Genomic DNA, 24,161 nt, shown 5'->3' with positions numbered 1-24,161 from the left:
GAGACACAAATTACCAATGTGGGGTACGACCCATATCGGGGGTGAGCTTTTAAGCTGTTTTTCACTAGTGAACACACTATACTCGCCTCTACTCAGGACCCTATAGGCTTGTACCTCTTCTTCGGGAATAAGCGAGGGATCATAGATATCGCTATCTAAATCATCTATCGCTATAGACAAAGGCTTTTGATACGAGCCAGGGCCAGAGTAGGGAGAACGTGGTTCTCGAATGGGGTGGAAACCTAGTGCGCTTCGGAACATTGTTTGGAATGCTCGAGCAGAACCCTGGGAACTATACGGTAAAACCAAATATGGAATTCCCTTATCTGTGGTATGTGGCATTAACCCACACACCCAACAATTAGTAGTGTTAACCACTAACTGGTGCTGGTGAAGGAGCTGAATAAAGGAATTGTTGCGAAATTCTGCACGTCTAGCCTGCTCGTGTTCGGGTAAGATATGGAAGGAATGAGGAGATGCAGTAGAGGTGAATTTAGAGTCAGAAGTAGGAATAGGTGTAGGTATGGCAGAAGGTAAGAAGTACGACATCATATAATACACCCCACCCGCTAGTAAGGCAGAAACAATCAAAAGCAATACAAATATCTGGAACATAAAACATTTCGTACGACTAAGTTGCTGTAACTCAAATCTTTGTGTCTGTGCTCTTTCCACATCCATCAGCTTCGAAAACGCCATCCCCTATGACCGTCCGCAACGTTTCTTGACGCACTTCGTTCTGTGTAGCAGTAGTCAATTCCCAGGAGTTCCCAGGAACCGACGGTCTTTAACCTAGTGTCAAGACCTACTAACCAGAAAGAAGTACGCGCGCGGCCCTACGGCCTTTATTTATAATCAATGTCTCTCAGCTGTGGAAGCAAAAATACGTAGGGAAAAACTTTCAATATGTACAAAAATAATTACAATGGTACAGGTGTTCAGACTGATCGTGGAAAACGGGATAATGCAGTTGTCAAGGGACAGAACAGGATCTTTTTATTAGTCTTTAGTGCGGGATCGCAAAAAGTATCGGGTTTTCCCAGGACGTGTCTGCTCGTCAAACAAAGGATCCGTTGAAGAAACAGCGTCCTGCTGATCAGTCGAATGTTCTGGTCTTGAGTCTTTTGATGACAAATGTTCAACAGTGTCTTCCTGCTGCACTGAGGATTCTCCGACAGGTTGTGCGTCACTGAAAGGAACAAACGCCGACAACCCTTCGGTTTCAGTTGATGCAATGCCTCTCCTCACCCACGAGTCTGCCGGCAACGGAATAGGGACTTTCTTTGTATGGGTGGCGTGCACCCAGTTTTTCCGTCCCTCTAGACGAACGGCAGTTCTCGTGGCAAGGAGGACCTGGTAGGGTCCGGTGAACCTGGGCTCCAAGTTCTTCTTTCGAGAAAAGTTTCTGGTAACCACCCAGTCTCCAGGCTGGAGCTGGTGGCCTGGACCCTCCGTCTGCGTCGGCAATGCTTCGTAAACCTGTTGGTGAATTAACCTCAGTTTAGCAGTCAAGTCATGTAGATAATCGATCAACATTGGATACTCAAGATCACAGAACACACCCGGTCTAGGGACCCCCCAAACATTTGCAGGACGACCGAACACTATTTCATAGGGGCTGAGCCCTACTCGGGAGTGTACGGTTGCCCTTGTTGACAGTAAGGCTAAGGGTAAAGCGTCAGGCCACGAAAGACCAGTCGTAGCCTGAATCTTTGCTAGTTTTAGTTTAAGGGTGCCATTATACCCTTCAACCAAACCAGCTGACTGGGGATGATTGGCGCTGTGGAATTTTTGATTCATTCCAAGGCCTTTGCACACACTCTTCATCACACTCCCCACAAACTCACTTCCGTTATCAGACCACACGACCCGAGGCATTCCGTACCGAGGAAAGTATTCCTTCAGTAGGATTTTTGCCGTTGACAAAGCAGTGTTGTCCTTGAGAGGATAGGCTTCAATCCATCGGGAGAACGCGCAAACCACAACTAAAACGTATTTCAGGTTATTGCATCGCTCCATATGGATGAAATCTAATTGAATCACCTCAAAGGGACACAAAGGGGGAGCAAAACTACCAGGAGGAGTTGGGGTTCCCTTACCAGGATTGTACAACATACATACCATACAGTTCTTAACCAAGCGTTCAGCACATTTCGTGATACCATCATTCTTCCACACAGGAGATAACAACTTGCAAATACCTTTCACGCTAATATGTGCTAACCCATGTGCCATCGTCACAACAGCCAGCACATACGCATCTGGTAACATCCATCTTTTCTGCTCCGACAAATCAATCCAACAACCATTCGCATCCAACTTTCCTGTACTTTCATTCCACTTCTTCTTTTCAGTCTCAGTGGCCTCATTTTGTATCGCCTTCACACTCTAAATAGTGTCCTCACACATACTCGACTCTGCAGGCCACCTAACTGAACTCGTCACATACATTCGAGTGCTAAGGTTCCGGGCAGTCTCCTTAGCAGTCTCATCCGCAAACGCATTACCACGACCAACATCATCCGTCACCTTACGATGTGCACTACATTTAACAATCGCTACCTGCTTAGGCAACGTAAGTGCATCCAAAAGATCATTCACAAGCTGGCCATGCTGAATCTTCGTACCATGCGATGTCAGAAAACCTCTCTCTCTCCACAATCGTCCAAAGCTATGAGCGACGCCAAATGCATACTGACTGTCAGTATACACATTCACACGTTTATCTTTTGCTAACACACACGCTCTAGTTAAGGCAATCAGCTCCGCAGCCTGGGCAGAATTCTGATTCAATCTCGCAGCTTCCACAACAGTACTCAAAGTTACAACGGCATATGCAGTGGTCACGTCACCGTTCGGCAATTTAAAACACGAACCATCTACATACAGTGTTCCATCTGGATCTTCTAAAGGAGTGTTTTTAAGGTCCACTCGACCTTTTGTTTCCTCCTCTGTTCGCAAATAGCAGTCATGGGCTGCTATTTCATCTGACTCTGTACTAATGGGTAACAAAGTTGCCGGATTCAAAACATTGCAACGTTTTATCTGAATATGACTTGCCAGAAGCGTCAACTCGTATCCGGACAACCTCACACTTGTCAAGTGCTGAGTTTTCGTACGATTTAAAAGAGTGTCGACTGCATGCGGAACCATCACCGTAAGCATATTATCCATGACCAATCCTGCTGATTGTCGGATGGACACCGCCGCTGCCGCTGTTGCTCTCAGACAACTCGGCAACGCTCTAGCTACCGGGTCCAAGGTCGAGGAAAAATATGCACATGGACGTTGCTTACCACCAAAAGGTTGCGTTAAGACACTCAAAGCACAACCTTCCCTCTCGTGAACATATAACGTGAATGGCTTACTGTAGTCAGGAGTACCTAACACAGGAGCCGAGCACAATGAGTCACGCAGTTCAGAAAAACTTTTCTGACACTCTTCCATCCATGGTAAAGGAGTAGAAACATCCTTGCACGTAAGAGCCACCAATGGTTTCGCTAGCAATGAAAAATTTGGAATCCATTGCCTGCAGTACGACGTGATACCTAGAAAGGCACGCACATCTCTTTGTGTTGCTGGCACAGTCATTCGCGCAATTGCTGCAATTCTTTCTGGGGTCAACCGCCTTCCCTCCTTTGACAATAAGTGACCTAGATAGGTTACTTCTTGACAACAATATTGGAGTTTAGAAGGTGATACCTTGTGATGTAAGTCACAGAGATGTTGCAGCAACGACACCGTAGCAATTTTGCAAATGTCCCGAGTATCTGCCGCCACCAATAAGTCGTCGACGTATTGGATTAAGGCCGCACCAGCCGGCAACGTAAACGCATCCAGTTGACCCTTCAAGGCTTGGCTGTAAATCGATGGACTCTCACAGTAGCCTTGAGGAGCGCGTTTAAACCGGAAGCTGCGCCCACCAAGAGAGAAACCGAAAAGGTCTCTGCTCTCCTCTGCGATCGGGATGCTGAAGAACGCATTCTTCAGATCGATCACCGAAAACCAAGACGCAGATGCTGGAATCAGAGTCAGTAGCGCCGTGATGTCAGGCACAACAGGGAACTGAGGAATCACAATTTTATTAACCTCCCGTAAATCGATAACAAAACGATAAACAGGTGGTTTCGAAGGATCAGTACGTTTTAAAATAGGCAGTACAGGGCTGTTGCACACGTTTCCCCGAGTCTCTTCAATAACGTCTTTGTCGATCAAATCATAGATGATCGCTAACAGTGCTCGTTCACCATCAAGGGAAATACGATATTGGGGAATACTTGGCAATCGCACATTGGATTTCAACTGAACAACATAAGGGGAGATGTCAAGCAGGCCCACATCATTGGGACCTGTTGCCCACAAAGATGCAGGAAGGGAACTCAATTCCGGTGGAAGCTTATCAAGAGACAAGTACATAGGAGAGACAACCTTCTCTCCCAACGTAAGCTTTACACCCGCAGGAGAACAATATAGAGTTGCATACAAACGTTTTAGCAAATCCAGACCCAAGAGGTTTTCACCACAACCAGTAGTCAAAATCAACGGAGCTTCAAGCTCACGTGGCCCAATTGTAAGAGGCAAAGGGCGTGAAACTGGATTGCTAACGGGGGCGCCAGAAAATCCAACGGAAACATTTGTTAAGCCAGACAAAGGTGCGCCAGGGAGTTTCGAATGCATAATGGAACTTTTTGCTGCACCAGTGTCCAACAGAAAAGGCTCAACGACGCCCGATGTAGCAACTGCGACGTAAGGCCCTCTCTGATCAACCGGAACTGATACCACTCCCTCTCCTTGTCTATGGCTGTCCTAGTAATTACTGTCGTCAGTTCCCTGATCGACGTAATAATCATCTACATTGTACTGCGCAGATCGTCCTTGCGATGATCGACGTTGATCAAAACAGTTATTAGAATTCGATTGGTTATCTGAACGATCATTTTGAACACCGCGACCCCTACCGCGTGATGTCTGTTGAGAACCACCACGACCTCCTCTAGATGAATTACCACTATTACGGTCGGTCAAAACAGGACAATTGAATTTTATATGACCCTCCTGTCTACAATAGGCACACTGATTGTACCCTAAAGAGGATCTTTGGGAAGAGGAGTCATTTCTAGATTGTGGTCGGTTAGATTGCGACTGCGATCTATTTTGTTGCGAAGCATTCTGATTCGAACGTGGAGGATACGCTTGTTGTAACAACACTTTAGTTTTAAGTTCTTTCGTCTTTTTATCAGCGCGGTCATTCTCTTCTTTCTCTCTATTCTCATAATATTGTGCTGTGGCCAATATCTGAGCTGAGGTAGAAACGGCCCATGCACTTTCTGAATTCTTCAATTTATTGCTCAAATCGGGCAATAAGTTAGAGACAAATTTATCCACAAACAACCGTTGGCCACCCTCAGTACCCATATCCTGACCACTATGGTCGATGAACGCCTCCTCGAATCTCGTAAAGAAGTCGGAGACACTCTCGTCCTTCTTCTGTTTACAAGCCGACAATTTGTCCCAATTCACCCTCATAGCTGGCATAAGAGTTTTCATTAGCGTAATTATTCGTTGAGGAAGAGCAGCAATCAACTGCTCGGGTTTAGCACCACCAGTTTGTCGACCATCTGCCGCTACAATGGCAGCCCAATCACCACCTAGTTCATTCGGATGATTTTCCTGACGGATTTTAGCCCATACTGGTTGCGGTACGACATTGCCGAACAGCATATCGATATCAGCAAGGTTCATTATCGTAGCATCTACGAGCTGCGATAATTCCTTGTAGTACCCTGTAGGATTCTTGCGAGGGTCAGGCAATGATTGCTTCACCTGTAACACCTCTGAACGTTTCCATGGGAGGTGTATCCACACTCTCTGGAAATATGGCAAGATCGGTGGAGCAGCTGCAGGATTACCTGGCATCCATACCGGCGGAACTTCACGCATAGGAAATTGACCAGACTCATCTGGCTGCCTTTCAACATCTTCAACAAACAAGGCTTGAGGTATAGGAGTAGGACGGAAAGATAGCAACCGCTCAACAGCACGTCGAACGTTGGTATCCACTATCAGTCCATTCGAGAACTGGAGCTGTAGATCGGACAAAGCGGACAGCACCTCGTCAGGTGCGTCGGCAGATATCTGATCACGAAGGACCTTACACATTTCTTCGAACACAAATCTTTGGGTTGGTATATTGAATTGACAGAACGTATCGAGTATAACACGTGGTGGATTTCTAAGAGGATGTGTCATCCAACCCATCGCCATATTATATAACGAAGCGCGTTCCCTATTACCGGGAAGCTGACTACGTCTCTGAGGACCATCTGAACCAACGGACCCAAGAACAGGTCCGAGAGAATGAAAGAAGTTAGCCGTAACAGGAGAAGTACGACTACGAACAGAGGGAGAAGTATAGGACACAGGACTGACAAGGGAAGGGGTAGAAACAGAAGCAACAGCAGGAGTTAACAGAGCAGGAGCAGTAGCGGGAGCAGGAGTATGTGGAAGCGGAGGAGCAGTAGGGATAGCAACAGACAAAGGAGCAGGAACAGTCGGAAGAACGGGTGCAGGTTGAGGAACAGGCTGAGGAATAGGTGGAAGAATAGGTACAGGGGGAACCGCAGGAGCTGCGGTACCCTGTACATATGGAGGTGGTGACTTCAGAAGATAAGACATTAAAGGATCCTCAACTGGTTCTTCCTTCTTATCCGACTCCGTAGGCAAAGCAGGATAGCATTTATCTATGGACATACGCTGTAACCTATCGAACACTTCCTTTTCCTTATCCTCCTTATCACGCTGAAACTGCTCTGCTTTCTTTACAATGGTAGCAACACCATCTCTCTGATTTCGTTTAGTCTGTCTGATTTCTTTCTGTCGGGCTTCTTTACGCCACAACCGAAAGGCATCAAACATGGCCGGCCTTGACTTTTTTTCGCAAATAATTTAGCCTCTAGATTATCTAAGATTGGGGTCTCGAAGCTACCATGAGGTGGCCAACTAAGGACACCATCCTTCTTAGTATATCGGATCCAGTAATCATTAAAAGTAATCGGGCCCAATCCGTGCTTACTATACAGTTCATAAGTGGGAGTTCCAACCGGAGGTATCGGACACGAGTCCTCCAGTCGGGAATCCGTGCCACAACGTCTGAAACAACTAAACAAAGTACTACGACCAGGCATCTTGCACACTAGCCGAGTTTCACAAACTTCAAGGGCTACGGGATTTACCAAGTCCCAGCAAAGAGCGAAAACCCTCGGTTTTTGGCGTCTGCAGTCGTCAAATATCACAACAAAGTACCAAGAACCACAAATGCAATGGAACCATGCAACAACTAAGAACCACAACCAAGAACACTGGGAGCGACCCACAAATACTTAACTCAAAGATCGATGGCGTCACCAGGAAGGCCCGTCAATCGTCTCGCTATACCAAGGTCTACGCCAGGCGCCAAAACAGGTCTACAGTCAGGGCAGCAGTCCGTCGCAGCCGTCAGGAGGCGGGAATCTTCGCGGGAAAAGTCTTCGGGCCACTTATTTCGACAACAGGATCGATGAAGCGGAGTGCACCTTCCCTCAGAGATTTCACACGAAGTTCCTCACGATCGTCGGGCTTGGACCGGCACCACTGATGCAGCCCCACGTTGGGCGCCAACTGAAGGACTGGGTTATTTAAGACCCAGCGGTGCCAGGGAACAACACCTGAAACCTTCGTGGGTAACCTGCTCCGGCGTACAAGTGACAGAGACACGGGACACTTCCTTCGGCGTCAAAGATTCGAGCTTCATTTACTGCAGGGAACACAGAAATCACGGCATGTACAACATGTGCTACTTGTGGAGACTGCTTCAAATTGGCTCTGTGGATCGCTCCTTTTATACACAATCCACCCATAGGTTTACATGATACACAAAGGTTTATGGCTTGGTTCCCATAGTTATCCCCCAGAGGGGTCGTTTTGGTCACTTTGATACACACAAGGTCCGGAACATAAGTGCGGAAACATTTGGCGGTTCCCAACTGTAAAAACCCATCTTCCCACCATTAGTACATTCCAATCAGCAGTAAAACAGATCGAAGAAGGAACAAGGACAGGTGTGGAGGAAGATGGAGACAGTGGGGGATTGGAAAGGGTGTAAAAAGGGAGGTATCGGGAAACGCGAGCTACAGGCATCAAAAGGGACGTGCCTAATGAGATGCACGGCTGAGACAATATACCGGCACGGCAAGATGAGCCTCGAGCGGAGCCATCTGCCTTACAGTATCATCCCCCTCGTCATAAAGACACTTACAAAGGACATGTGTCTTCCGCAAGTATCTTGGGAGTCCCAGGGTCGCGAAGCGGACAACGTCCGTTCGCTGGCTACTTGAGGGCAAGAGACAAAATGGATGCCGTATCTAAGATGAAACCCGTGGGTACAGATAGAAATACCCACGTAACAAACGAACGGTTTAGGTTAGCACAGCGAAACTACACACACCCACTAAACTCGTCATTTGCGGTTCATAGATACCAGACTCGACCATATTCGTGCGAGTCGAAAACATCACTTACAATTGTCACGGAACCTCACAGTCCAGCCCGAACTGCCAAGCCATGTCTTCCCTGGACCGGAAACAAGCATCCTGGGCCGGTTTCTGGCTATTAAGCCGTCATCAGCCAGGCTAACTTTAATCCAGTGGCAAAGTGAACAAGGGACCCACATAATAAGAGGGCATGACAAATAGAGGAAAGTTAATGAGGAAGGAGCCATGTTTTTGAAATGGCCTTCCCCATGAATCAGGGAGGGAAAATGTGACATCGGAAGTCCACATTTAGAAGAGTTAGTGGCAGTGAAATGAGCGTGCCAGGTGGGAATTTTGTAACATTTTTCCGAAAGATTGGTGAAGGCCAAAAATTCCGTCAACCCAACCTCACAATGCCCCCAAAGCAGGAGACGGTCTTTGCCCACACTGCTTGCATGCTGCCTTTCCATAATTGAGAATTTTTTTGGGGGCCCACACTTCTGATGAGGGAGTTAGAAAGGAAGAATGTGAGGGGCTTCTACCGGCTTTCCTAAATTGGTTGGGTATTTCAGCTTCTGAGAAGGGAGAATTAGACAATGAGCATGGACACTCCGCTAGCATAAGATTTCTTGAAATTGTTTTCCAGAGATAAAGACACCCCCCTGTGTTTTCTAGGTGGCTTTTCCAGTGCGATTCCTTTGTTTGTCTGACAAATGCTTGCGCTCGTATTTGGTAATCCTGAGAGAAAGGGGTACAGATCTCAACTTATTCCATTCCATGAGTTCTGATACAAGAGAAAAAGGGCAGATATCACAAACTTTGCCATATGACTGGAGGATTTGGGGCCTTGGCATTTGGACAATGACTTTAACAGACAAATGTGACCCATGTACAGCAGCCTCATTTTCTGTCCTTCCCCAAAGTTTCAATTCAATATTGGCTCGAGATCCATTCCTACCTTCTATCACAAAAGCTCTCACTTACATAGGAAAGTCATCACTTATTCCGTGGTGGTTCATCATGCCGTGGGATCTGTTTTCTCTATCTTGATAGGCTAACACAAATAGCATTCTAAAATATTGTTTTGTATTGTGCCTTTGATTTGTTTTTAGATCGTTTTTGCCACATCCTCAAGTAATTATAAGGGCACATGGAAGTGTACATAGAAAAACATCCCTATTCACATGCTTTTAAAAATCTTATCGATTGAAAAAAATCTGGAAATGTGTTAGATAACAAAATGTACATATTTGAGCCAAGTTTTGTTTTTGAGTCTTCTCTACATTACATGTGTACAGAAATATAATTTCAGTTAATAAGTATCAGTTGTTGAAGTGCTTTGCATGTGTGTTGTTAGTTACTGAGAGCAGAACCTCACAGATTTCTTATAGGAGCTAAATGCATTAACATGACTTGAGAAAGTGCATCCCATCTTTGACACTAAAGGGATATTCTTCCTGCATACTGCATGGTGCAGTGGCTCAGGCCACTTCAGACATTGGCTGTCTTTCACGCTAAGTGATGGCATATTACCTGATCAGATGTGCACATCTGCCTAATGTCATGTGTATTTGTAAAGCGTGTCCTCACCTACAAGGGTGTCCTAGCACTGAGCAGGTGTGTGTCTGCCTAGCCCTGCCTACGTTAGGTTGGTTAATTGAAAAGCCAGGTCTTCCGCTTCTTGCAGAATAGAAGAAGAAAGGAGGATGCTCTGATGTGGAATGGGAGGTTGTTCCATGCTATAGGAGTGCTATAAGAGAATGCCCATCCTCCTTATCTGGTTCTGTGTATGCGTGGGATGTGTGCAAGTGGAGTCGAGCGGAGGAGTCTAGATGGTTGGTGGACAGAGATTCAACTGTTCAGGTAGGTGGGGCCACCTGAGTTGTGTAGTCCCTTGTGTATGTGTGTGAGGAGTTTGAATTGAGCGCGGTTGTGTATCTGGAGCCAGTGTAGATCTCTGAGGTGTGGTGTGATGTGAGTTCTGTTTGGGAGGTAGAGGATGAGTCTGGCTGCTGAGTTCTGAATGGTTTATCATCGTCTAGTGAGTTGCTTGGTGATCCCAGTGTAGTGGGTCTTCCTATAGTCAAACTTGCTGATGACTAGGGCGTGAGTGACAGTTTTTCTAGTGTTGCTTGTGAGCCATTTGAAAATCCTCCTCTCCCTCTTCAGGGTGAGGGAGGAGGATGTAGGTACTGTGTTTACTTGTGTGGTCATGTCCAGTTTGCTGTTGATTATTCCAAGGTTCTTGGTGTGGGTCTGGGTCCAGGCTCAGTCGGCCACCAGTTGGATCTCTATGTTGAGGTGTTCTTGCCCTTTTTTTCTCACCTCTTGATGGATCTTCTATGATCTTGGTCCCTAAATTTGGAGTGTTTTTATTAATTGAACTTATGTTTGTTGTTTGAGGCTTATAACCCATTTTGTGAGAAGGGACACTTTTTCATGTTAATTAATTCCAATTCACAGAGAAACTATTTGTGGAAGTGGCATTCCTGAAGAAGGCAGTTCACTGCCGAAACATGTGTTGAAAGATGAATAATTGCCACATCTCTCAATGGTGCATCTGTCATTTTAATGTATCAACATTACATCTTGTTACCATTCTTGGAATGTTACAAAAATATTTTTTGCAATTATCAAAAATCAAATGCACAGATCAGTCTGTAGAAGTCAATTATGTTTGTGATATGAATGTATGGTCAAACGGATGAATGCAGTTTGTGCGTGGATTGAAATGGTGATCTCTCTGTTATAAAAATAAATATACTGAACAATCACTGAAGATAATATTGAATAAAAGATATATATTTTTATTTTTCTAACTTCGAGTTATGGTCTCTTCTCTTACATATAATTATATCATGTATGTTTAAATATGTGTTGAAGTTGCCCTCGGAACCTTACAGTACAGCTTGCCAAAGATCACTTCTGTCTTGATGGTGTTTAGCTTGAGACAGTTGGCTTTTATCCAGTTGGGGACTTCGGTCATACAGGCGGTGAACTTGTTTCTTGTGGGTCTTTTCCAAGAGGGAGAGTAGAAGGTAAGTGTTGTCTACATAGAAGAGAATGTTGATGCAGTGTGCGAGGAGGACGTTGGCCAAAAGGATCATGTATGCAGGTGGAGCTAAGCGAGGAACTCCGAAGATAAGTTTGCGGGCTTCCAAACAGTAATGTGGCAGGCTAACAGCGTGAGTTGTATCCGTTAAGCTTAAAAAGTAGTGCACTTTTGTTCGAAGGCTGGTGGTGTAAAATTTTTCTTTGGGTATGCTTTTTTCTCTTAGTTCTTTACACTGTTATGATTTTTAAATGGTTCTCGCACCTCTAAACTGTGTTTTCATGTTTTTACACTTCTTAGTCTTAGTTTTTTGTGCCAATAGGAATAATTATTCTGTGATGTACCTCAAATCTGAAAATAGTTTCTTATACCTGTTCAAAGTTCACCTGCCTGTTATGAAGCAACAAGCATCTTTACTGTTCTATTAGAATTATACATGATGGTTATTACTATTTTTTTTATTAAAAGTGTTTATGGCTGCTATGTTAAGGCAAAGGCATGCTTTATTTTTTATTTATAGCATATGCCTAGAGTAAAATATAAATAACCATCATGTTAGCTCGCCAAGGTCAGACCTATTGCAGTTGCCACTGCTTTTTTTTTAAGCTGGGCTGTTACAGATTTTGCTCACTTTCTCATGTTGCATATTGTTTGATTCACACAAGTAAAAAGTCTTCACTTACGTTGTCAACATACTCAGGTGTACTTATGGGGCAGGACATTGACTTTGGTGTTTGGAAGGGAACTGATAGGGATGGGCAAGACCACCTCTAAGCCGTTGGAGCAGTGATGGCATTAGAAGGTTAATGTGCACTACATCTGCCTACGCCCGGCTTTCGCTTTGTGAGATGGATCCTGGAGAGCAGCATCCTTTGGTCCATCTGTCAATGGATTGGGTTTGATATTTTTTTTTATTCCAAATGCCAATTCCTTCAGACCAGTGGTGAGGCAGTATGAGCCGAGCTGGAATTTGATGACATGCGTAAGAGTTTGATCTAGTATGGTAACCTGTGTTGCGCAGTTGCTGCAGGGTTCTGTGGAATCATGCGGATCCCTGCTTTGAATCCCAGCAGAGTTCACTTTAGTTGACAGTATTCTGAAGTCCATAAATGTAAACCTGTGAATTTGGATTATAGTATAATATATTATTCAATGACATCACTTTAGAACTGCTGCTGGAATTGCATTTGTTCTTCTAACCATGTCTTACTTAACAGTTTATAATCACAGTTCTAGACCTGCTTCTAATCCACAGTTGCATTTTTCATTTTCAGTGCATTTTATGCCCCAGACACTCATAGTTAGTGTAGTCCATTTTTTTATTGTAATATTCCCAGCCTGGCACCTTAAGGATTGTTTCATAGCCCTTCTTTTTAGATGAGCCTACTCGAAAGTGCAAGCACAGTCTTTAGTGGGGCATATTAATGCTTATCAAGAAAATAGAGAGGTTTCAAGCTCACCCATTGCTTACCGTTAATTGGCTTTCCTTGTCACTCTAATTTGCTTTTCTCTCAATTGTGTCCCAGCTTGTCAATCTTGTGGTTTCCCCACCCATGGAGCCTTGCTTCTTTACAGTATATTCCATTGGCTGTCATAAATGCTTGCTTTTCAAGTACTACTTTTTAGGTCTTGCCTAGGCAGCACTTGCGCTGTCTCTTCGAGACATGCTGTATTCAGGTATGGAACGGAAGCTCCGCCCACTCTCCGCCCATTTTTTTCATTGACTTTTGTCATTGTCCTTTGTAAATGTTGGCTTCTGAATTGTTAATAGGCTTATTAGTTCCTCCAATTTTTTTGTAGAACCGACAGAGTCTCAAACCCAGTTCACCAGGCACAAGGTCATCAGCGCTATAAGCTATGCCACTTCGCAAGTTTCAAAAGCAAATCTTTTTTTTTGTTTATCAAGAGCCTGGCAGCTCACAAGACAATCCAGCTTGTGCAAAATCCACCCTATTATGTTATCGCGGGCAGGGGCTGCTGCCACAGCGATATCTGGTTTCTACAACCTATTTCTGCCCTACTGCAGGGCCGCACCCGCCTTTCCTCATCTGTTGGATTTAAAACAGCAAGCAGCTTGTGGTGTTTTTTTCCCACCCTGTAGGAGACCTTTGGTGGCAGAGGGGCAGCCAGCTGTTTGGAGGTATTTACAAAGCAGTGTCTGGCAGCTCAATCCCTAGGGCTGCCTCATCTGGCTCTATAACCCCTGCTGTGTAGCAGCCTCATTTCTCCTCACTCACCCTCCTCTACATAACAGCACCTGGGGACAGCCATGTTCAAGCGATAATCTGTCGCCATGGTGGGGGAGGCTTTAGCATTACTTCCATATCCTTTTTATTCCTCATGAATTAGAAGGCATCTGGCCAGGGACATGGCATAAAAAACGCCAGCTCCTCCCACTCATCACATGTTTATAAAAAAATATCAAACATTGAGTTAATGCAGTGTGGTGAACCATATTTGACATGTTTGTTTTTTTTTTGCAGTTTTATCTAATGTGAACTTGACCCAAATGAACCAGAGCGCTTTACATGATGACCAGTTGCAAATTAAATACAGACAGACGCATTAATTCTGTGCAGGAATGGGGAGATTAAGTGATTTGCCAACAATCACAGAATGTTTGAGCCTCCCGCCAGACTCAAACTTGGTTCCTCATCTTCAAAGTCGGCTGCTCTAGCCGGTAAGCCACACCTTCTCTCACGCTAACTACTGTAAGAAAGCAACACTTGAGGAATTAGGGTGCCCATCTCACTCCATGTCAATGCGGACAATTTCACCAGACCTGAACTTTTGCCCAACAAATAATCAATTTCAGCTGTGTTGGTCTAACTAGTGCCATGGAAGCAAGGCAAAACTACAACACCCAGAAAGCGTTTTGGTCTCACACATAAGCCAAGGACTAAAAAACAGTGTTCGCAAAGACCTGGAAGGTCATAGTTACCTCACGACGTGTAGAGCTAGGGTACTAGTTAAATAAAAAGACTGCTCAGTGATCTTTCAGGTGTTAAATATCAGGTTTACTTATGTAGCAGCTTCAAAAAACAAGAACATTTGCAGTGCAGTAGGTCTCGCATTTGCTAAAGTTTAAGCTAAGGGCATTGTAAATAGCAATGCCTTTCATTTATGTTTGGAAAACCTGCAAGTGGTGCGTAAACGCGCACTTCGTAGTTCTAGTTGTTGCTTACGATAAGCAAGGCTGGCAGTAAAAGTGACACAGTTACTCTCCCAGCCTTTCTTCTTCTAGGCAATGGCTAAGTAGAACGTGCATGTTTATGTACTGTTTGCAGGTTTTCAAAAAGCATAAATAAAAGGCATTGTCTTTTTCAATGCCATTAGCTTAAACGTTCGCAGATGTGAGACCTATTGCATTGCAAGTGCTTGTCTTCAGTGCAACTCTGTAAGCAGCCAGTGTGCATTCCTGCATTCCTGGTTGCATTCCAGTGCCACAGAATCTCCTTTGTAGTGGGGACCGTTGGGCTGTATTTCGGCTACTTTTTGGTTGGCTTTGAGCCAGAGAGGCGGGCTCTGTAAAAGACTCTCGTGTGCGTCTCTCATCAGAGGCAGCTGAAGCATCCGGAGAGCGCGCCACGGATGTGACCCTCCTGCCCGGCTGTTTATAGTCTGCGTGTGCGGACGGTGCTGCTGTCCCGGGTAAGGCTTTCGTTTCGTTACAGCTTCAGGCCCCGGGGCACAAAACTACTCGGTCAATGACAGATTTCAAAAGACAGAACGTGAGGTTCAAACTTTGTTTTCGGTCCCGTCTACCCACGGCGTTCCCACTGTAACTGATGCTCGCTCTCTATCTAGAGACATCTTGAAAGTGACGAGTTTGGAACTTGGGACCTAGGTTTGAGGGTCAGTGGAAGTCTTAATATCCAGTAATCCTGGTCAAATCCCCTTATCTCCCCCGCCCACAAAAAAATGAAGGGCTACTTCTGTAATAGAGCTAGTGATTCTGTAAAGTGCTCCGATGCCAATGGGTCGAGTTCGCGCTATATGAAACAGCAAAATATACTAATGACTTTGGAGAAGTATTTAAGCCATAAATAAAAGTCGTCCAGCTTCAAGAATTCACAACGTCACATACATTCCGACCTTGAAGTCGCTTTAATATAAACTCTCTTTTCCTTTGCGGCTGGAATGCGAACAAGAAAAAGTTGCAGCTTTGCAATACATATAGAAGGTATTCCACACTTCTGCACTTCGAGTCGCCTGTTGCACAAAATGTCTTTTCCCTTCCGAGACAAGAGGCAGAGTGCGGATGTATTGGAAGCATCACGCAGATGGATCTCCGTTTGCATCCCCGCGCATATCGAAATATAAAACCTGATAGTATGATGGAGCCCCTGAAAGAGTGGGATGGAAATGCTCATAGTCGGTCGTCGGAGTCCGGTGCGGCGGGGCAGCATCACGCTCGAGCGAGCTTGCTATTTTTATATCGGAGGCCCGACTTTGCCGGTTGCGGATCCGGGGTGGTTTTGTTGGACAGTGGGTCCGGTGGTGTGGATGTTGTGGCCACCCCTGTCTGTCTGTTGGGTTGCTCGCGATGGCCCGTTCTGCTCGCCTACCTTGGTAGTGCGAGCGGTGGGGGGAGATTTGTGCTGGCGCGGCTGCACTGCTTGGGCACAGCCTGGAGAGCCTTTCCCCCTAGGTCAGGGCACAAGTCCTAACAAAGGAAGTGGGGGGAGGGGGCGCTGACGTCACGACAGGAAGTGACGTAAAGAAAGATGGCCTGCACCATCAGACTCTTTGCCTCCCCTCGCTCACCCCTTAGATGCGACCAGAGAAGCCAGGGTGTGAGCAGCGTTCTGAATTACCTCCGATCTCGCCCCAGAGAGGCCAAAGTGTGAATGTGTGGCTCCATTAGCTCCAGTAATCGAGCTCCTGGTAAAATAAGTGGGGGGGCATCGTCCACCCATGTGGTACCCTGACTCGACCCCTGCCCCAGGTGGATGTGCTGGCGTTAGTCGCTCCCGTGGATTATTGCTTTTGGGGGGGGGGGGGTTTGGCTGCATCAGGGCGCGACAGGCGCACCATGCCCATGAGGGGCGCTTAATGGAACTCTGCTCTCCTCTTTTTTTTTGTTTTGACCTGAGAAAATCTACTATTTGTATATATATGTATATAGAGATAACTCTGATCACTAGTATATGCAGTAGACCTTTGTACTCTCTACAATTCCTATGGGACTCTTAGAGCTTATCCCTTCCTTGAGTGACTTTACTACTTGTACATTTGCATTTTTTTCTGTTTATATCTCTTCCTTGTGTGACTTTTTAACTTGTACATTTGCAAAATTTTTTCTGTTTGTATCTTTTATGTAACGCATGTAAACCTAAGTCCTTATGTATCACAACTGGTTCTTATGTAAAGCGCTCTAACTACTTCGGGTAATGTTCGCGGTAAATAAAATCGCATTAAATAAATAAAATAAAAAAATATCCATGGTAGCATTGTCATCGGAGTGCTTTGGGAGGCGTGCAATTAAGAACCAAGCATTAAAATGCATCATTGGCTCCAAATTGGCCGCTTGTGTAGGGTGACCAGGCGTCCCCGTTTTGCCAGCGGTCCCTGTTTAACCAGCTGTCCCAGCAGATTTCAAGAAATTTAGCTCATGTCCCGGTTTTTGGAGAGGGTCGACTAAAAATGGTGGGAGGTCTTTTCTATATTTTTCAAAGCAGGGATAGTTAGCAGTTGTTTCAAGAAAGCAATTTAATTAGCAGGCAAGCTACTGGGTTTAAACATAGCATTTTAATTAGGTTCCTACTGCCTGTTCTGTAATTCTCTGCTGAGGAGCGCTCTCATCGCTTGAAGTAAAATTGTAGTCCTTCTATTTTTGTGAAATATCCCCGTTTTTGGCCTTAAAATTCTGGTCACCCTACACTTGTGGTGCCTATGAAAAGTGTTTTGCCCCCCTTTACCTATCGTAATGCCGGGTCTGGGGCCTCTGCCCTAAGGGACTAGGTGTTGCGCATGGGGGGTAGTGCATGGGCGCCCGCCGTGTGATTCCCTCTCCGTGGCAGAGCAGCTGAGGCAGTTTCGGGGATTTGGCCCGAGCGGAGGTGGCGGGCATTGTTTGTGTGCCGGCTGCCCTGGTGTGCGGTTGGGAGGATGCTGCGGGTCACTCGTGTGTGGATCAGGGCCGGACTGGCCATAGTGGGCACCAGGCAATCCCCCGGTGTGCCGCACTGGTAGGGGCCGGTTTTGGGCCCCCGGGGGCCGTTTTTGTTACAGGATCGTTTTTGAAGCATAGTTGCAAAATCTGCCCTGTACCAAAATCGGCGGGAAAGAGCTTGGCAGCACCTCCAACCTCCCTGAGTGGAGAGGGGGGGAGGGGGCGGGGTGGCCGAGCATTTTGCCAGGGCCGGTTGTGGTTCCCAGTCTGGCCCTGGTGTGGATGCAGTGTGGGAGGCAGCTGTCCGGCGGCGTGGCCCTGGTATTGGGAGGGGCTGGGCCCGGGCGTTCCGGAACCTCATTGGGACTGCAGCATGGCTTTGAGGCTGGTCCCCGGACAGCTTGTTTTCCTGGACCGCTGTCGCGTTTTTTCTCCGTGGCTGTGCTCACCCCCTAGTGGGCACGGGCCTAGTTGCTGCTTGTTTGTCTTATGCAGTTGACAACCATGGACTGCGTCGATGGGCCCGACTTGTGGGATTGGGGCTAGCAGTGTTTAACCGCTGGGGAGGGGGGGGGGGGTGGCCCTGCCGCGTTATGTTGCTTCCTGCACATGCTGGTTGGTTGTGTTTGTATCAGGCGCGTAACGCCCATTGGACTCACAGGGCTTCAGTCCCCCCCCCCATCCCCACAGCGGTCGTGTGTGGCAGCGCGGGATGAGACAGCTTCCCGGGCACACACACAGCAGCACCCAAGCACTTCACAGGTCTTTAAAAGACCATTTGCATGTTAATGAGGCTTTGTTGTTGTTTTACCCCTTATAAGAGCCCCTGCAGCTTCACTCTGCCTATTGCTTAAAGATTCATCCCCCCCGCCCCCCGAAGTTTTTATGGGGTCCGCGCGGGTCTCATCTATTCTTTGAGTTTGGCATTGGCCAGGCTCACCTCGCTGTGGTGCGCGTGGGGCGAACTTGCAACATTGTCGCATGCGGGTCATCCAATCATTTGAGACGGTGCATGATAGTGGCCTTAGACACTGGGGAGGCAAGCTTGAATTCTGTATGCTTAGTTCGCTGGTATAGCGGTTAGATTGCATTTGCCTCTCTGTCCTAAGGATGACCCCCCCTCCCGCCCACAGCACCAGGGGGGGGAAATTGGAGCAGAAGGTTGCTGACATGGACTTGCATATGGTGCGAACATGTTATTTGTGTCCATTGAACCGAATAGTGGGTCCATAGTGGTGGGGGCCTCGTCTGCTGGGGTCCTTGCTCCAGCTCCCCAGCAAGCAGAGGGTCAGATAATTTTGGCATGGACTACCCTTCGTAGGGCCTCCTCCCTGTGAGAGCCAACTCTGTGCTGCAGAGTCCGGTCCTGAATGCCTACATAGGTCGTTTTCAGATTGTTTTATCTGCCATTTTGCGTCAGAGTGCAATTTTACGGGGGTAATATGTGAGAAGACATTAGTTATCTTTCAGGAATTCGGGTGGGCCGTGTAACATCCATTAAAAGTAACTTTACAGTAAAAGAGCGGCCTCGTAAATGAGATGGAAGGGGCCACATCTTATTGCAGTAGCATTCGTGAGCTGCTGATGCGTATTTTCCGGTCGTGGAAATGGCATGATTACTTATTAAAATAAGTGATAAAAATAGGTGTTTCTACATGAGGCTTTCTGCGTCAACTGTTATACGCTACGAGCGTAACGCAGCAAGAATATGCATTAAATTTGCTTGTATACGTTAGTATCATAATGTGGAAACCAGTTTGGGAGCTAAGCGTCTATGTGGATATTGTGCCCTAATGTTACTTACCTTTGCTTGAGCTGGGGCATGCTTAGTGCATCTCAGATCTATTCCTATTTATTTTTAGAGTTTTCTATAGCGCGAACTTGAACCGATTAGGTTATCAGAGCGCTTTACATAGCACAAGTTTCGTTACATGTTAACACAGCAGTTTGCATAGAATCAGTTACGTTGCACATTTCAATAACTCGAACCGAATAGGTTATCAAAGCGCTTTAAATAAGACAGCATTCGATGTCCAGTGCCCTCCTCCGCCGTGTAGCGGGTGACCACTTCAAGCCCTCCGAAGTCGTCGAGCTGTCGGGACTAGGCTCCTGGAATGTCCAGTGCCCTCCTCCACCGTGTAGCGGGGGACCTCTTCCAGCCCTTCGAAATCGTCGACCTGTCGGGACTAGGCTCCTGGAATTTCAGCTGTCCCTTTACACCTACTTTGTTTGAAGTCATGACGGAGTTACTAGTGAACATAATACAACTAGAGATATAGTATTGCCATATAAGAAGGTAGACATTCTATCCAGACATTCTATCCTGCAGTCCCTTGGGACGGGCCAGCGATTCTGCAATTCATACCGCACTTATATTTATGTGGCCGGTGAGGGGCATTTGCTTTGCACCAAAACCATTCTTGCTTTCATTGGTAGTGGGTTACAGCATAACTTTTTGAGAGCATGGCACACTAGTGGTTGATTGATGAAATACGTTTGTTAGTCAACTCATCCCCCTGCGTGGTGGTAAAAACCTCTCCGCCCTATCTGTGATAATGGACTACATATCCACGTAAGCAGGTAGGGAATGGTTTCTCATACCTCCTACGTTGCTGTGCGAACGGGTATGTTTGAATGAAGCGGTGGAAAACACAGTCAATTCAATGATATCAATATTACTTGAGGCCTGACACGGTGATAAATGCGCCCGAGGAAAAAGAAAAATATGGCGATTTGATTAATAAGAAGAATGTCGAATTGTAAAGCAGCTAAATTTCTCAGAACCCCATCCATGAAAAACCTTGAGAAGCCAAAATCACGATCAGTCCGTTAAAAACCTACACACGGCTCCGTTAAAGTCCCAAATTACAACATCCTGTAACCGGGTTGTTTCACAAGTACAGACACCTTGTCTTAATGGTCCTGATGAGAACTCGCTAAATTAGTCAGAGTTCGAAACGCGCAGACCATACTCCAAGCCATAAGATAGTCTGACTTCAAGAGTAAAGATTCAAATTCAAAAATTCATTTTTTGATTCTATGTTCTATGGCTGTGTAAAAAGAATAATGTAAAAAGTCTTTTGATCATTGTAAGTATATGGTGTGTTTTTTGTGGTGAATGCATAGAGTGGGAGTGAGACAAATCTAGATTGGGTGTGCCTGTGAATGTTCTGTATATTGATGTAAATTGTATTGTATTTGTACATTTTTATTGTTGCAATTTTGAAAAAATTGAAAAGTAACAAAAATGTGAATGAAAAAGGTGATTTTGAATAAATAAGAATCCCAATTTGATTAATTAAGACGGAACCAGTAGTCTTTCACTTTTTGTTTGGTGTCAATTAGTGGATGGCCATGAAGACAAAATAGATTTCACAGTATTGGCACTCCTATAGTGTCATTTACCTCACAGGTCCTAGGTACACAGAGTACCATATGCTAGCCAATCAGGGATTAGCCAATTCTGCATCTTTAGGGTTCGCAACACTTACAGTGTGCACTGGAGAGCAGCCCCCCTTGTGATCGGAGTCCAAACAAAAACAATAATAAATCCAGCAAACAGTGGGTGGGGGGTGTTGACCATGCAAAAAAGCTTTTTCTTACACTGAACAAACATTGTGACCACCACTAGTTAGAGCTCAGTGACCAATGGAAATGATTTGCGTGATATCATATACATAGAGATGTTAAAACATGACTTCCAGTGTTGGTGGGGTGGTTAGTTCTGTGGTGCTTCAAGGAAGATATTGAATTGGTTGAACTTGGTGTGTTAGTTACTGTAGCTTATCAGAAAGGAGTGATGTGAGCATTTCTCCATATGCAACATTGGTCCCTGTATTACATCAGCACAGAGAGGCCATTCATACACTGGCATGTCTATTTTGGGTATCGTAACATATGTACGAAAATTTTATTTGAAGGTATACATTTGTGCATTAAGCCGACAGATCAGTGCCGTAGAAAGACCCAAGACCTTTTTTCTACTTTTCTGTTTAATAGAATGGAACAAAATACCATAGTTTCTTTCTTTTATCATCTTAGGTCAACAGACATCAAGAAGGTTCAGACACTCTCCATCATCAAGGTGGATTCCAAGATGCAGTTGTGGATTCTAATGACTTTGCTGTCAATTTCAGCTTATCAGTTTACAGACTGCTGCACCTGTCTGCCCAACCACGCCCAGAAGGCCTTCTGCAGTTCAAGTGTTGGTAAGTATTGCTGAATCAGAATGTCTGACATTAGTTAAGTTTTGTCTGACTGGTTGAGATTTTTTACATTAGTTGAAAGGTTTTAGTCCTACTAAGTTCTCTACACAACAACCTGAGGAATTCTATGGAACAAACACGCATGACATATGTCATGCGGAAAGGAGTGGGTTCATAAATGTTCTGCGTCCTAAATACACTCTGTGCTGCTGTTGACGATTTTGTGTCTGTTGAGCACCTTTAGAGGTGAAAAATTCTAAATCTGGAGGAAATGCGCACTAGTCTTTATTGTGTGAATGTGAAAGAACTAATATCGATGTCTGGCGTGCTGTCTTGGAGCGCTCTCTGTCCTCAGAACGCGAGTTGAAACTTAGAAGTAGCTGGTGGTAGAAGTCTGCTTACCAGTCCCAGGGCGCTCTATGCCATAGTTGCCAAAAAGGCTAAATCCATTTTTTAAAACATTGGACTACAATTCATCCAAAATGTAAATAATCAGACTTTTAATACTTGTTTAGACATCTCCCAATTCCATCATTATCAGCATATATCTGATTTCCAATAGAAAGGATTCAAAGTGTAATCACATCCATTCGAGGTCATTGTGACCCATCGTCAGGGGTGACCGTGCACAAGTGAACCTCCTCATTCCGGGATTGTGAATTAGATTTGGAAGGAGCAGCATAAAATTGCCCCTGTGTAATGTATGTGGTGCGCATATAAAGCGCTACAACACTTTTGGGTCGAGTTTGTACTACATGAAAGCATCAAGAAATTAATTAAATAAAAGGCCTTGAATAGAGGTTAAAATGACATGAGGAAGGATAATGAGGGACATGATCCAGGAGGATAGTGGACATGAGGGAGGTCATAGGAGGTGGTTAAAGCAGGTGTGTGGGTAAAAGAACAAAAAGCAAGGAGTAGGACATGGTGGGTTAAAAGTAGAGGGATTGTTCAAAAGAACAGCGGCGGCGAAGGGAACAAATGTAGGTCCCCGTCATGGTCACAAGTTAGACATCCCTCTCGGAGGGATCAGCAAGCAGCTGGGCTGAGGTTTTCAGCAGGTGGTGACCTCGCAAAGGACAGCAAATGCTCCTCTTGCTCAAACCCAGAAATGCTTGTTTTTATATAACAAACAGCATCCTGGTTCGCGAGGTGAGACCCTAGCCAGGCTGACAGTGTTATGATCTATTAATAGCTTCATCGCCTTATGGATGAAAACAAATAACAACATTTGCTCAATGTGTGTCGAGCCTTGTATGTGCTGTTCAAGGTGTTATGATAATGTTTCTACTAAGTGAAATTCATAAGCAATATAGTTTCAGAGAAATTAATCCTGCACTGTCACACGCGCAAACGTGTGTCAAAAGTCATCGTGTGAAAGAGAAGGCAACTTAGGAAACCTGTAAATGGTAAAATGGCATTGTTTTCCCCGGGCCTAACTCAGATACATGACAATTTGTTTCTCTTGTTTCTGATTCACTCAGTGGTGTAACGCATTGTTCTCCAACCCTTGCTTTCAGCCTTGAACCGTCCTCCCAGAGGGACATCTATCATTCTTTCATTTCGCTCCGTAACTTTTTAAATATTTTGCCTGCACAGCGCTTGTTTTCGAATGCTTGTGTGTAGCAGTTAATTTTGAGTACTCAGCAAAAAAACTAAACAACATGAAAAGGTTTCCGTTACACACAAGGCTTGGAACGCATTGTTCTCCGAGCCTTACTTCCAGCTCTGTGCCCCGCCCCGGGTTTTGCATGGGATGGGAACACCACAGAAACATTCATCATTCTTTCATCTCTCTTTGTAACTTTTTTAATATTTTGCCTGCACATCAATTGTTTTACAATGTTTGTTTCTGCAGTTTGTTTTGAGTACTCAGGGTTGTCATGTTCGGTGGTTGCCAAACCATTTCCTACCTTTCTAGCCTCCTAACAGAAATGCCAGCAGTTGAAAAACAAGCACAGCACAGGCGCTGTGCAGGCAAAAGTAAAAAAAAAAAAATCCCACGAAGCAGATCAAAACAGTACTTGGGCCATGGGAGACTGATAAGAGAAACACAGAGAGGGACAATCAGAAATGGTATGCTACAGCCAATAGAAATGGAGGAAAAGTAAGTGTCAAACACACGAACCAATGAAAAGTGAGGGGGGGATGTAAGCTCCTTTTAAAGATTTATATTAAATACAATAGATTTCACAAACACAGCTCAAGCGTTGTGCAGGCCAAACCTGAAAAGAGATGGATGGAATGCATGGATTAATCTCAGGCACTGCTAATTACTTAGG

General features: G+C 45.3%; 1 protein-coding gene across 4 annotated transcripts in view; it reads left to right on the top strand.

The window, feature by feature from the left end:
• The window catches only part of LOC147684580 (metalloproteinase inhibitor 1-like), a 159,013-nt gene that overhangs the window by 103,320 nt on the left and 31,532 nt on the right, over positions 1-24,161 (top strand). The window contains exons 1-2 of one of the 4 annotated variants that reach the window (XM_086940420.1): positions 15,108-15,210; positions 21,716-21,882. In XM_086940420.1, the coding sequence (XP_086796546.1) occupies positions 21,771-21,882 (112 nt within the window). In that variant the 5' untranslated portion in view covers positions 15,108-15,210; positions 21,716-21,770. Of the gene's footprint in view, positions 1-15,107; positions 15,211-16,263; positions 16,508-21,715; positions 21,883-24,161 lie in introns of those variants that run through there. The other 3 variants (XM_086940423.1, XM_086940422.1, XM_086940421.1) reach the window with 3 other exon arrangements.

This window comes from Lissotriton vulgaris, chromosome 10 (assembly GCF_964263255.1).
Source record: "Lissotriton vulgaris chromosome 10, aLisVul1.2, whole genome shotgun sequence".
NCBI lineage: Eukaryota > Metazoa > Chordata > Amphibia > Caudata > Salamandridae > Lissotriton > Lissotriton vulgaris.
This window is presented reverse-complemented; position numbering and strand designations above follow the sequence as displayed.